This window comes from Thunnus thynnus, chromosome 20 (assembly GCF_963924715.1).
Source record: "Thunnus thynnus chromosome 20, fThuThy2.1, whole genome shotgun sequence".
Lineage (NCBI taxonomy): Eukaryota > Metazoa > Chordata > Actinopteri > Scombriformes > Scombridae > Thunnus > Thunnus thynnus.
Window position 1 is genome coordinate 5,502,752 of NC_089536.1, and position 13,581 is coordinate 5,516,332.

The 13,581-nt window shown below is 38.3% G+C and overlaps 2 protein-coding genes across 4 annotated transcripts in view; one reads left to right on the top strand and one right to left on the bottom strand.

Moving 5' to 3' along the window:
- On the top strand, positions 1–9,681 carry calcoco2 (calcium binding and coiled-coil domain 2). Of its 3 annotated transcripts, none has more exons than XM_067575977.1 (15): positions 1–112; positions 1,135–1,339; positions 1,430–1,532; positions 3,630–3,790; positions 4,009–4,134; positions 4,221–4,346; positions 4,427–4,543; positions 4,631–4,728; positions 4,833–4,902; positions 6,191–6,361; positions 6,443–6,631; positions 6,748–6,864; positions 6,957–7,146; positions 8,164–8,189; positions 8,480–9,681. In XM_067575977.1, exons 2-15 carry the CDS (start codon positions 1,148–1,150, stop codon positions 8,642–8,644), a joined length of 1,851 nt encoding a protein of 616 aa, XP_067432078.1. In that variant the 5' UTR covers positions 1–112; positions 1,135–1,147; the 3' UTR covers positions 8,645–9,681. The 3 variants fall into 3 exon arrangements, with proteins under 3 accessions (XP_067432078.1, XP_067432079.1, XP_067432080.1); XM_067575978.1 differs by having other exon boundaries at positions 8,483–9,681; XM_067575979.1 differs by having other exon boundaries at positions 1,135–1,324.
- snf8 (SNF8 subunit of ESCRT-II) overlaps positions 9,526–13,581 on the bottom strand; it is a 7,045-nt gene continuing 2,989 nt past the window's right edge. Inside the window, exons 3-8 of the mRNA XM_067575985.1 lie at positions 13,172–13,310; positions 12,943–13,047; positions 12,704–12,776; positions 11,682–11,823; positions 11,291–11,365; positions 9,526–10,217 (exon numbers count right to left, since the gene is read on the bottom strand). Coding sequence (XP_067432086.1) covers positions 10,080–10,217; positions 11,291–11,365; positions 11,682–11,823; positions 12,704–12,776; positions 12,943–13,047; positions 13,172–13,310 — 672 coding nt within the window. The 3' untranslated portion in view covers positions 9,526–10,079. The remainder of the gene's footprint in view (positions 10,218–11,290; positions 11,366–11,681; positions 11,824–12,703; positions 12,777–12,942; positions 13,048–13,171; positions 13,311–13,581) is intronic.

Genomic DNA, 13,581 nt, shown 5'->3' on the forward strand with positions numbered 1-13,581 from the left:
CATTTACAGCCCAGCAGAACAGATTTCCGAGCAGCACTTGAACGCAGCAAAGCGGCTGGGTTGGTCGCAGCTGACGGTCGTGTCCGGTGCTGAGACAAGTGACAGCAAATATGTAAGTCTTATGTTTTAATACGAACATATTTACATAATTTTAGGCTCTTTATGACAGTTTGTACTGGAGACATTATTGTTTGTCACAGCAAACAATATAAAATGTTACGGGTGCGGTCTTTTCAGCCAGCTCACTTTCGGTTTCTTTATTCTAAACAGCATTTTAAAAGTTTATATAACAGATTATATTTGGTATCCGGGTAAAGGGACTTGTTTTACGATTGAGTTTACTTTAGGAAAGTGTTTTTGAGTGTTTTTGAGATGATGGTGGATGACTTTGGAAAAACTAAAAACAAATTGTAAGTGCGCAAAAACAGAAAAACAACAACAGCAGGAAGGAGGAGGTTAGCAGGACAAACAGCAGTGCTGCTTTCTGTCATCAACAGGCTGCTTACAGCACCTGCTGTCCTCAGTCACACTCATGAAATGTCTCATCATCAGTCTGTATGTGTTTACTGACACACTGATTGATTATTCTCTCTCTTTCTTTATTGCACATGTTCATATACAGAGGTACAATAATAGAAAACAAAAACAAACAAAAAAGATTTGTGTTATGCAGTTTATTATATTCACTTAACTTAACTTAAAGGTCTTAGTGGCTTTTTTTGTTGTTAACATCAGATAAAATGCTGCTATTTTGTTTAAATTTACTAATAAAGTGCAGGAAAGTTGACTTGGTTATTTTGCATATTCAACATGTTGTTTTCAATCTTATCTTGACTAAAATATAGCATCACATCAAACATCTATTTCAACAGTTGGCTACATCAATACAGGACATTCTTGTATATATTAAGTGAAAAAACAGTGTAGTCCACAAAAATCAATATAAATATCTAGTTTGAATCTTTTCTAACAGATAAATTCTATGCAATATGTTGAAAGACACTTCCTTAAACGTGTTATTTGATACTATATTTACCACAAATCTTCCATGGTTTTTCCCACTGTATATCACTGAAGACATCTAGACGATGTGACAGTAACATAACACAGCGTGTTCCTAATATTTTTTGGCAGACTGAATCTCAGCATGGAGAGCTCCACTGACACAGCAGCAGCAGCAGCAGCAGCAGCAGCAGTCGACTCCTTTACATGCACTTTCTCCCAGGTGGTGTTCACCGACATCCCGCACTCATACCCACCCGCGACCCCCGTGACCTGCTGCTACGCCCTCACCGAGGCCTTCCAGCCCAACCCCAGGGACTGGGTGGGTATTTTTAAGGTGAGGAAACAAAGTTGAATTTACTTTAATGTGTGTATGATGCATTTAGGGAATATCTGTCTTGAGTTTTTGTTATTTTTTCTCATACAGGTGGGGTGGAGCACAACAAAGGATTATCATACCTTTGTGTGGGTGGAACCATGTCAGGATGTGACGGGGCAACAGTCAGTGACTAAACAAGCAGTTTTCAAGGGTAAGACACAGTTTCACTTTTACTGCTGCGGTGTGATAGTGTGTTGTCATGTTTATGATGCACACTGCCGGCCGGAAGTATCTGCAGGGGTGGAAGAAATACTCAGATCCTTTACTTAAGTTGGATTTTAAATGCAGGACTTTTACTTGTAATGAAGTATTTTTACATTGTGGTATTGATACTTTTACTTAAGTTAAAGCATAGAAGTTTTACCAACTAGATATATTTAAAAGTATTAAAGTAAAAGTACTCATTTTGCAGAAATCCAGGCTGTGAGTGATATATGACATAAATGTAATTTTAAGTACATTGCTAACAGTGATGAGTCAGTGCATGAGTATTAGAGTATTGTCGTGGCTGCTCGAGGTGGAGCTAGTTCGAGCTGCTTTGTAAGAGTCACAAGATCAGTCTGAGAGATCTTGAGATGACTGATTGTGTTGGAAAGAAGAAAAAAAAAAGTTGGATGCATTTTTCTTCAATCTTTGCAGAGTCTTTGTTCCTCAAACTGTTATTTATGTGAAAGCACATGAGGGGAAAATGTCTCTTTGTTGTAACTTCAAACAACTCAGACATCTGAAGCAACTGAGACACAGATTTTTTTTTTTTTTAAAGGGCCACAAGCTGCTGGTTTAATCTTTAACAATGCAGTATAATCTGTAAGCTTATCATTATGTTATTTTATGTCAAATTTAATCTGAAAAGTAAAGCTGTCAAATAAATGTAGTAAAAAGTATCAAGTGGCATAAAATGGAAATACTCAAGTAAAGTACAAGTACCTTAAAATTGTACTTAAGTGCAGTTCTTGAGTAAATGTACTGAGTGACTCTGAACTCTGTCAGTGTTTCATGTGTAAACAGTTTAAATTAAAGCTACAAGGTTTTTAAATCTGTGTTTCTGAGCTGCGTGTGATGATCTGATCCTCCGGCTCTGCAGTGTTGACACACAACAGACGTTCGGCTCCGTCATATCTGATCATTTATGCAAACTACACAGTTAGATTCTGTTTTCGTTTTCGGTGACCTACGTTATGCTGAGGTCACCTTTCATAGTTTCTAGATGACACAGTAACACCCAACAGTGTTTGGATGAAATACTCAGATCTTTAAAAGTATTAATACAATAATGTAAAAACACTTTTAACACAAGTTGTTGTTAAAAGTTATTAAAAGTGCAAAATTATGAGCAACATTTACATAAAGTATCAAAAGTGAAAATACTTGTTCTGTGATTAATAAATTATCACATTATTTTATTGTTAATGATGATAAGTGATAAGCTGGAGCTACTTTTAACTATTTAATATATAGTTAGGTTTAGTTCAGTGGTTCCCAAACTAGGGGTCGGGCCCCTCCAAAGGGTCACAAGATAAATCTGAGGGGTCGAGAGATGATTAAAGGGCGAGTTCACAGTTTTTCAAGTCTCCTTTAAAACAGTCAGATGCTCAAATGAACACTGATACATTTTTCTTGCTGTAAGTCTTTGTTTTGAGCAAAAATTTATTTAAAAGTTTATCTAAACTTATATGAAGCTTCAGCTGTCTGAGTTAGTTAAATAAAGTGAATATTTTCCACAGTTTCAGTGTTTAAAGTACAAAATTCCCTCTTCCTGTTTCCTTGTTGAGCTGCGGTGGACAGACTGTAACAAAAAGAGGGACTTTGACACTAAAAAGACTCGTAGATATCCATGTGAATTGAGCTTAATATTAGCTCCAGATAACCTTTTAAGTACATTCTTGCACCTCTTACATCACTGAAAGCACATTATGAAGAAATCTTTAAATAGCCAGTATGAGCAGGAGGATTACAGCAACCTACAAAACCTGTTTTAATGTTTATTTAAGACAAACTTGAAACATTGTGAACTTTTCCTTTTCATTAAAGAAGAAAAATCATCTGCTTCACAAAGTTTTTATTTTTTGGACTTTTCTCGTGTGGGATTTTTATAAAATATTGAATACTTTTTTCCCCTCTATTAATTGTAAATTGGATATTTTGACAGATCAATTGATAATGAAGATAATAACTATTTGCAGTCCTACAGTATAAATAAAGATAAAATGAAGACCTCTATCCGGCCGTTCTGCTCTCGTTTCATCAGATTACTACCTGCCAAAAGACGAGATCGAGTTCTACCAGTTCTGCTACGTCGACAGTACTGGCCAAGTGCGAGGAGCCAGCACCCCTTTCTGTTTCAAAAGCCCAGTGGAGCAAAACATGGAGAGCAGCATGGATGATGACCTGCTGGTGATCACAACACAGGTAATCAATGAACAGATTTACAGTAAAACGCCAGTTGAACAGGGTGATAATGTTATAGGACTGTTGTTGAATATCAGTTTTAAACTTTAATTGTGGATTCATTTTAGAGCTCTGTGTTAAAAAAAACAGCAGCTGTGTGTCTAATGAAAAAAACCAGATAAGTCTCTCAAAAGTAAATAAAGCTAATATATTGACTTTATGTGTTTTGTTGAACCCAGGAACAAGTCGAGCAGAGCGTCCGTGAGAAAGCTGAACTGATGAAGGAGCTGGATCAGATAAGAGAGGAAAACGAAACCTTAAAAAAGGCTCTGCAGCAGGAGCAGCAAGAAGTCGACGGTTTGAAGGTTTGCTTATCTAATTTAACGCAACATCTGTGTGAAAATAGATCAATAGGAACTGAACTTTGATACAGTTTGACTGATTTCCACAGGAGCAGAATGGACAGAAAGAGAAAGAAAAGTCTGAACTGGAGAAAGAACTTGATCAAATCAAGGTGCAAAATGCAAACTTGAAATACAACTTACAGGAAAAACAGCAAGAAACGGACCGCTTGAAGGTTTGTGTTGAGTCCTTATGTGACGTTTTATCATCAGAGCTACAATATCAGTGAGAAAACTTTTATGTTTTTGCATCTAGGATGAGATTTTGGTCCAAATGGCGAAGCAGATGGAGATACAGCAACAGAACGCTGATGAGCAGCAAAAACTCAAAAGTCAGAGTGAAAGATTAGACGGAGCATCAAGACAAAACGAGGTAAATATCATTTTATTGTGCTGTTAAAAGTTCTGCCTGTCGGTCTTCTGTGTCATTCCACCTTTTTTTTTGTTTCAACACACTCAGGAGAAATACGATCGAGCTGTGATCAAGATCAATAAAATGAAGGAGGAGCGCGAGGAGCTGAGGGGGAAGATTGAAGATCAGAGTGACGAGATTGCCAAGTGAGTTAAGTCTGCTTATTATTACATTATCTTATTATAAAATAGACAACGTCTCGCTGCATCGTGTTTTCTGACCATTAACGCTCGTCTCTCGTGTGTTTAAGGCTTAATTCCAAACTCAGAGAAGGAGAAAGAGAGCTGTTCAAGATGAAAGACAGCATCCAGCTGCTGCAGGTAAATCTGCTTTGATGTGCAACACTTAAAGGGGACATATTATGCTTTTTGTGATTTTCTCTCATTTATATACTGTTATAATGTCAGATATCGATGTTAAACATGGTCAAAGTTCCAAAACTTTAAGTGAAAGTCAACAGTCAAGGCTTCAACCTGCTCTGAATGCAAAGTTCCCTCTACTTCCTCTGTGTGATAACATCACATTGTTTGCAATGCTCACAAATGGCCGTCCCTTCCTGTAGTTTCTGTTGCAGAGGTTTTTCCATGTTGTTCACATTGTTGACTCATATTTTGGATCAGATTCAGGCTCCAACATGTACATACATGTATTTGAGAAGTTTGACCAATCTGACCAATCAGAACAGAGTGGGGGGTCTTAAAGAGACAGGAACTAAAACGGCCTGTTTCAGACAGAGGCTGAACTGAGGGGCTGCATAAAGAGCCAGAATAAGATAAATAAGGAGTTTTTAAACTGTAAATCATGCAAAGATATTCCTGCAGAGCCCCAGAATACAAATATAGACCTGGAAATGTGCATGATATGTCCTCTTTAAAAACATAAGGCTGGTTCCCATGACAACACCAAAATCATAAGTCTCTTAATACTCTCTAACTTCCTGTCTGTGGCTTTCAGCCACAAGCCTGTTAGTTCCTACTGAAGGTGTTAATAAAGTACACTGTAGATATAGTTTCCTTTTTTAAAAGGCTCAGTAGTTTCATAAAACAGCTGGCCACTGTAGTTTTTAGCAAACGTTACTCAAACAGGAGTAAATTGTGAATTTTGTGGGGATTATTTTCAGCTGCGGATTAATATATATCTGTTGCTCTAGTGAGTATTTCTGGCAGCAGGATGGTGTCTGTGGGATCGAGATAAAATAAACTACTGTGTGTGTGTTCATGGTAATGAAGGAACATGTCACCCAGTGCAGCGGTGCGGCTCATTAATGTGTTTTTAATAGTTTTTGGATAAAATTTGAGCTCAGTGGTACAGCAGAATAAGATATCAGGCTTTGGATACACAGACAATACTTGTCCATAGGATAAATTCATTGTTGTTTTTGGTGTTTTCATTATTTGTTGGCAATAAGTAAAAAATAAAATATTAGCAGACTCATCCTGTAAGAACAGATCATATAGATAAAAGCACAGACCGTAACCTCTAACTTCTCTCTGCCAGTAAAGCTGAGCACCGCATCATAATCAGGAGACACATAATAATGCCACAGTTGTAAATACATGAGGTTCAAGCTTTGGTCATTTATTCAAACGAGTGCTTTACCTTTGCCAGGTTGACCTTCAGAGCAGCGAGAAAGAGAAGGAGAGGCTCGCTGCGGAGCTGCAACGGCTGCAGAGCGTCACGCAAAACATGGACGAAGTGAAGAGAGAGAACCAGGAGTTGTGCAGGAGGCTTAGCCAGCAGGAGACACAGCAGCAGAGCAGTAAAGATGAAGATCTAAAGGTACAGGAACAGATTTTTAAAACAGGATGATATTCTTTTAAAAGCAACAATGAACTGAGCTTTCTCCTCCGTCCTCTTCAGGCTCAGTGTCAGACTCTGCTCAGACAGCTGCAGGAAGCTCAGGAGAAGTTGGTGGTAGTGAAGGAGGAGTCCAAAAACACCAAGACACGAGCTGAGTTTCTGGAGAGAGAGCTGCAGCAGGTCAGGGAGCAGCTGGACGGTGTAGCCATGACGTGTGAGCAGGCACAACGGAAAAGCGGCAAACAGGAGGTGAACTCAAAACCTGTGTTTAGATTTTTGGCCTTTATAGTGTTTAAGTCAGATTTGTCTTCTGTGTGCGTTGAAACAAAAAATGAAGTTTGTTTCCCTTCATATGTTTTTTAAAGATGCAACTGGTAGAGGCACATGAAGCCATCGCAGATAAGGACGGCATCATCGAGGAGAAGGAACACATGATAAAGTTTGTCAGACGTGAGAACGAGGAGCTCATTAGACAGAACGAGGTACATTTAAAATGCTTTCTGTCCTCGGTTCAAAGGGTCATCTCATTATTTCAGGTGCTTGTTTGTTCAACTGTATTTATTTATTCTGTCAGGGTCTCAGAGTCGACATCGAGGAGCTGCGCAGAGTCAACGCCGACCTGCACGCAGCTCCTCCCTCCTCCGACTCGGTGTACATGCAGCCTGACATCACCGCAGCAGCAGCAGCTGGAGCCGCTTCAACCACCCAAGACTGGCAACAGGAGGAGTCACCTGAGCAGGGCGAGAACCTGTATGAGACCATAGGTGAGTTTTCACGCACTCACACAAAGGTGGGAATTATTTTTAGGCTGTTTTTTTAGAGCAGAGAAACACCACAATCTAGAAGATAAAGGGTCAGTTCACTCAAATCACATAAAAAGCCAAAGAATTTTCCACTTACCACTACAAGTTTGCGTGTTTCTTTCCTGTTTTTCCGGTTTTGAGATATGTTAGACCTCTGCTGCCACAGTACAACAGAGGTGAATGGATTTTGGTCTGTGGTGCTCCAACAAATTAAAATAACGAGGAAATATGTTCCAGTTATTTGGGGCAGACATTTAGGTTTGTCACAACTTTGTACAGCGGTAGATCTCCCTTCAATATCTATGGTTGTATGAAGGCAGATCAATCAGCAGAACTGCTTCATGGAAATACTGGATTTTAAATGTGTGAAGAACTTTTAGTTGTCTGCTTTTTAATTTCTAGGATTCACTAAAAACAGACGAATCTGTTTGGTTATTTTATTCATCGAGTTGAATGATGCAAATTCTGACAAAATAATCTCAACTCAAGGCCCATTTACAAGCGTTTTTCAAACTCATCTTTTAAGTTTTCATCAGCAAGTTTGTCAAACGTCATCACATGACTTTGCATCAGTTGAGTAGGAGGTCAAAGTCATCGGCCAGGAGTCAGCGGACGCCTGGAGAAAGATCAAGAAGGATCTTCACCTCCGACGCTGCAGAACATGTTTAAACATAAACAGGAATCATAATCTTCCTCTTGAATATGACCCCCAATTATCACGTCACTGAAGTTCAACACTTGGGTTACGTGACGACAATTAAGCATGAAGACTGTCGGATGTGGTTGATTATTCAGAAAATTCACTATATCATGATAAATAAATATAGATCAGTATTTAGAGGATTTTATCTATATATATATATATATATATAGACGTGAAAAAGTCAGCAGTGAAAGTCACCTGTGATGCCTTTAAACAACAAATAATGTTTATTAATGATGATTATTTTAATTGTCTGATGTTCCCTTTCCTTGCAGAGAGCGGTGGAGAACCAGAGGAGGAGGTATGTCAAAAAAATCTAATTCCAATCTATTTCCAGTCAGTGTTTGCTATAAATGCATTCACATATTTCTCTGACACTAGTTAATTTAGATTAATTTAGATGTGGAACCTTCAGCAACTCAACAACACATTAATGAAAAAAAATAATCCTGCCCTCACATCGATATTCTCACAGAGCCTGAAAGTGATGCAGCGTTTTTTCAGTTTATTTTTACAGCGGGATTTAAAACATAATCCAGTTCCCCTCTTCTGTTACCGCCCTCTAATGCGTGTTCTCTATTTCTGTTCCAGCAGTTGTTGGTGTGTCGCCACTGCCAGGAGAGTTTCCCGGGCATCACCCAGAACGAACTGGAGCAGCACGAGCAGAGTCACCGAGTGTGTCCCTTCTGCACGATGATCTGTGACAACATGGAGCAGTCCGTGTTCGAAGATCACGTCTACAGTCACGAGCTGTGAGAGCTTCACCGGGCCAAAAAAATACAAAAAAACATGCAGTTAGATATGAGTCAGAGGTTCTAGAGGAAAAAATAAAAAACAAGTCTTACATGTTGGGTGGTGATAATTAAAAAGGACTAAAAGATTCATGTTGACTGTTTCCTAAAACGCACTCGAGTTTTGTTTTTTTTCCTACCTTCAGCCGACAGTGTCCGTCATGTGCTGCTTGAGTTGTGTAATCCATCACAGCGAACATCATGTCCTCATTTAATGTGGTCAAATGTTATCTTATCTTGTATAATGTATTTCAAAGTGCAAACTGTTTTGAAAGCTTTGAAGCACCGTATTACTGCACAACTTGGCTGAGGATTGTTTGAATTTTTTTTTTTTTTTAGATACTTTTCTTACTTTGAGAAATGCAACCCTTCTTTTTATAATTGTTAAAAACAAACAAAACAAAAGAGGCAAAAGTTCTGAAAAGGAAAATGTCACAAGAAGACATTTAAAATCAAAAATATCTCATCAAAGAATATGTGAACAGCTTTCAGCACAAAGAGTTTGATGCTGAGAGCTGTGAAACAACATTTTATGAGATAAAAAGATAAAAATATAAAATCAGACAATTAAGCAAGTTTAAATTTGCTTGTAGAGCAGAAATAAAACATTTTAAGAAACTAGAGTGTGCTTTAGAGGAAAAGTCAGCAGTAAGCTGTAAATGATTTGGGTTAAAACATGTAGAAATAGTGGTAATGGTCCTTTAAGTAGATGAAACTTTACAATAAAAGCATGGCTCCATTAACCACAATCACTCATATACAGTAAAGCTTTGCACCTACTGTCTCTCTATAGTGAGATCATACTGATTTAAATGTTTTATTTTACTTTTACCAAGTTTTTGTTAATTTTTCAAAAAAAAAAAATGTATATGATGAGTTGAGTTGTTGATGTGAGGTTGTGTGATGTAGCGAGTGAATTTATGTGAAAGATTAATTCAGATGAGTGACTGTAAGCACGTTTAAATACTCCTGCTGACGTAATAAAAAATGAGGTCAAACAAAGCGGATGCAGACTTTCCTTTTAAAAGTTGAAGTTTATACATAAACATTTTCATAATTACAGCTTCTGTACATTGAGCATTATCATTAAACCCCGTAAACCGTCACCACCGAGACAACAAAACATCTGACTTTCATATGCAGTGTGAAGGAAAGCGAGCAGCTTCCAGTGAGTCTGTAATAGTTTTAAGTGCACTCGTTGCATAGATGTTACTGCGGAGAGTCCGATGAGGAAAGTTTCCCTCCGTGTGTCCAGAAAATGATCTCAGAGGGAGTTTACGCTGCGTGCCTAGTTCCAGTAAACCCGCCAACTCCATCACATGAGCCGCTCCGCCTGGCACATTTTGTTTACCGACATGCCTCTTAAAAAGACTGTCAGTCCACAGTCCGGGTCGTTCCCTTTAAGGTGTCATCTGATTGGCCTCCTCTGGTGTGACATCACGGGAGGTCAGCTCAGAGAAGAGAGCTGGCAGCCAGTACTGAGCTTCTCCGGCAGCTTGAGAGTCTAACCAAGCCAAGCCCTCTTTCAGCAAGTGATCCTGGAAATATGAGAGTCCAGTTCAAAGGTGGTGCACTTTAAAACAGAACAACTTCCACTGTCATACAGGTGGAAAGTAATTAAGTACATTTACTGGAGTACTGTGCTTGAGTACAATTTTCAGGTACTTTACTTCCACTCCATCACATTTCAGAGGGAAATATTGTACTTTCTACCCCACTACATTTATTTGACAGCTTTAGTTACTTTTCAGATGAAGATTTGACACAATGGATAATATAACAAGCTTTTAAAATACAACACATTGTTAAAGATGAAACCAGTGGTTTACAACCTTTTTGGCTTTTAACGTCTTACAAAAAGCAGTGTGTAGTCGGGGTCACATTTCAGATGTCTATGAGTTGTTAACAGCTCCACCAAATAGTGATTTTTCCCTCTAAACTTCTCACATGCTTTCATTTCAATAAATGTTCAAATGATCCAATATTTCACCAAAAATCAAAGATTAGAGAAAAAGTCCAAAAACTGAAAACAGATTTGTGTATCAGAACTTTGTTTTTTCTTCTTTCCTCTCCCATTAATCATCTCACGACCCCTCAGATTTATCTGGTGACCCTTTGGAGGGGCCATGACCCCTAGGTTTGGAACCACTGGACTAAACTAGCTAACTGTATATAAAGTAGTGTAAACTAACTCCACCTCCAGCAACTACAACAGTAACATGCTGCTCTAACACTGATGCTTCAGTAATGATAATCTAATGATGTCATATATAATAATATATCAGTCAGAGGGACCAAACCACTACTTTTACTGCAATACTTTAACTACATCAAGCTCATTAATTATTATTGCTGTATTGATCTGAGTGTTTCTTCCATCACTGCTGTCATGTAAAAGGTCTTTTCTACAGCAGACGTTTTGACTTGTCATGGTGGGAAAAGCACAGCTGTTACTATCACACAATAAAAAAAAAGCTCAGCTCTATTCAGTCCAGTAAGCCATGAGTGTGACAGTGAGTCAGCATGTACGACAACAGGACCCTCAGTCATCATTAATTTAATGATTCACACACCTACTGTGACATGTCAAAATGTGTTAATATGAACTTACCAGGACGTGACAAGCTCGCTCCTTCTCCCATTTCAGACCCTCCTTGATCTCACTCACAGTGACGTAGCCCTTCTTCTACAAACACACATTAAAGTCATGACCTCTTTATATGAATAGTGAACTCAAGAACAAGACAAGCTTCATCATATTTGTATAGACTGATTTGACATTACTTAAAATTCACACTCATTCACAGTATTTTGTGGTTTTATTTATTATAAGTTCAGGTCCACATGGCTAAAACTTATATGAAGAGCTCAGAATGCAGAAAATATCACTGATGACACAACCAGAAGAACAAATCTGTGTGAAAAATCTGTATTAAACAAACAAGACGTATCTTAATTGAATGGTAAAGCTGTTTATAATGAACGCCGGAGCTGCGTCTTACCTCAGCCAGCTGCAGGACTACAGTGTGATCCATGTTGAGCTCTGCTGGGACCGACTGCACCAGGTAAGAACCACCGACAGGAATCATCCCAAAACCGCTTCCCATGACCTTCAGTTTCTTTATGGCTCTCATCAAGTCATCTCTGGGAAACACGTATTTTGTCATTTTAATGATCGACATCTGACACATGTAACGCATTAAAATGTCTAAAAACAACTTGACCTATGTTATATATTTTGTTGAGTTGTGTACTTATATTATCCCAAATGTTTCAAACAATTTTCAAACCCAGAGAAATCAGTAATTTAATAAAGGTAACGGTCCGTTTCATTTGGTCACCGGTCAATGGCGTCTACCAAAGATTATACGCATACAAGATAATACGTCAGCGTTGTGGTTGCCCGCCAGAAACTCCGTCATAAACTTTATTCAGTTTTAAACCACATTTGTATGATACATTTTTAAGATCTTGGTCGTCTTTTAACTATATCTTTTAACCAGATGAAGGATTTTAGTCATCGGACGTTGGGATCTTAGAGGAACAAGCTGAGCAAACGTTAGCAGCAGCTAAGCTAGCAGTCCGTCCCGGACGTCCTCCGTCTGCCGACCAGCGTCAAAGAAACGCTGGTTTATTTATTTTTTAATGTGTAACTGCTTTATTCAGTGTTTTTACCCGTTTTAATCTCCGTGTATGTTTGTTTTGGAGAGTAGGAGACCTCTGCGGATAATTCAAACACTGAAGGAATCCTAACTGGGAGAAACTGGTTGTTTAACAATGAAGACAACAACTCCCATGATCCCACTTTACTTCACAACATCATCAAACTCCGTCTTTTGTTTTATTTTTGATTGAGAGACCTCTAGAGGCAGAAATGACATATTATGTGTTTAAATGATTCAAATATGACGTTTAAATTACTTTATGTAAAGAAACTATAAATACTGTAAAGGGTGTTGTGTAAATCTTTAGAGAAAAGTTGACATTTCTCTATTACATGAACATCCCATTTAGAGATACTTACTGGCTCACATCCTGAGCGTATTTCCCCCTTCCTTTCAGTACTCTCTGATGGAGTTCATCCAAAGTAATGAGCCCTGAAAGAACATACTCACATCAGTATGTCACAGGCAGTCCCGCTGCTAATTATAGTGTCTGAAAGCACGCTGGCGTTCATGATTGACTGCAATGCATAGTACTGCGTTCACGTGTGGACCACGTTGCCAAAAAATGTCAAAATACAACAGGGGTCGTATTACAAACCTCCATTTCTGTGTTTGAGTGCCAGACACACTTCAATAATCTGCACACCAAGCTCATAATAGAAGTCACCGACTCCGAGCATCTCAGACCAAAAACCTTTTCCAGCTGTAAAAGACACAAAACAAGTTTTTAAAAAAAGTTATTTTAAGCTTTAAAACACATGATCTGACCACCACAAATAAGACAAGATATATTCTGAATTCACAGATATATTCCAAATTGTTCTCACAGGCGAGCGGGTCAACTCCGATGGTGGCACACATTTCCTGGAACTGGACCCTGAACTGTGGATTCTTGCGGATTTCCTGTTTGTGTTTGCTGGCGAACTCCTCCAGGTGAGACTTGAAGGTCTCCAACTGCTTGGACATCTGTCAGAAAAGCAGAAACAGTTTAATATATTATATCAACTTTGAAATTTTTCTCTGCTGTTTAAGCACATTTTCTGAAATTCAGTTTCAGTTCTTAAAACATTAAATTAATGAAATGAAAACAGTGATAAATGTTTTGTTTTCAGGCAGTAAAATTGTTTCCATTGTTTTGTCTGATCAACAGTTCAAAATCCAAAGATGCTGATGCTGTTTAAGTCAATTTGAGATGCTACATAGACTTCATTATGCTAAAATAAAATTACACCAAATC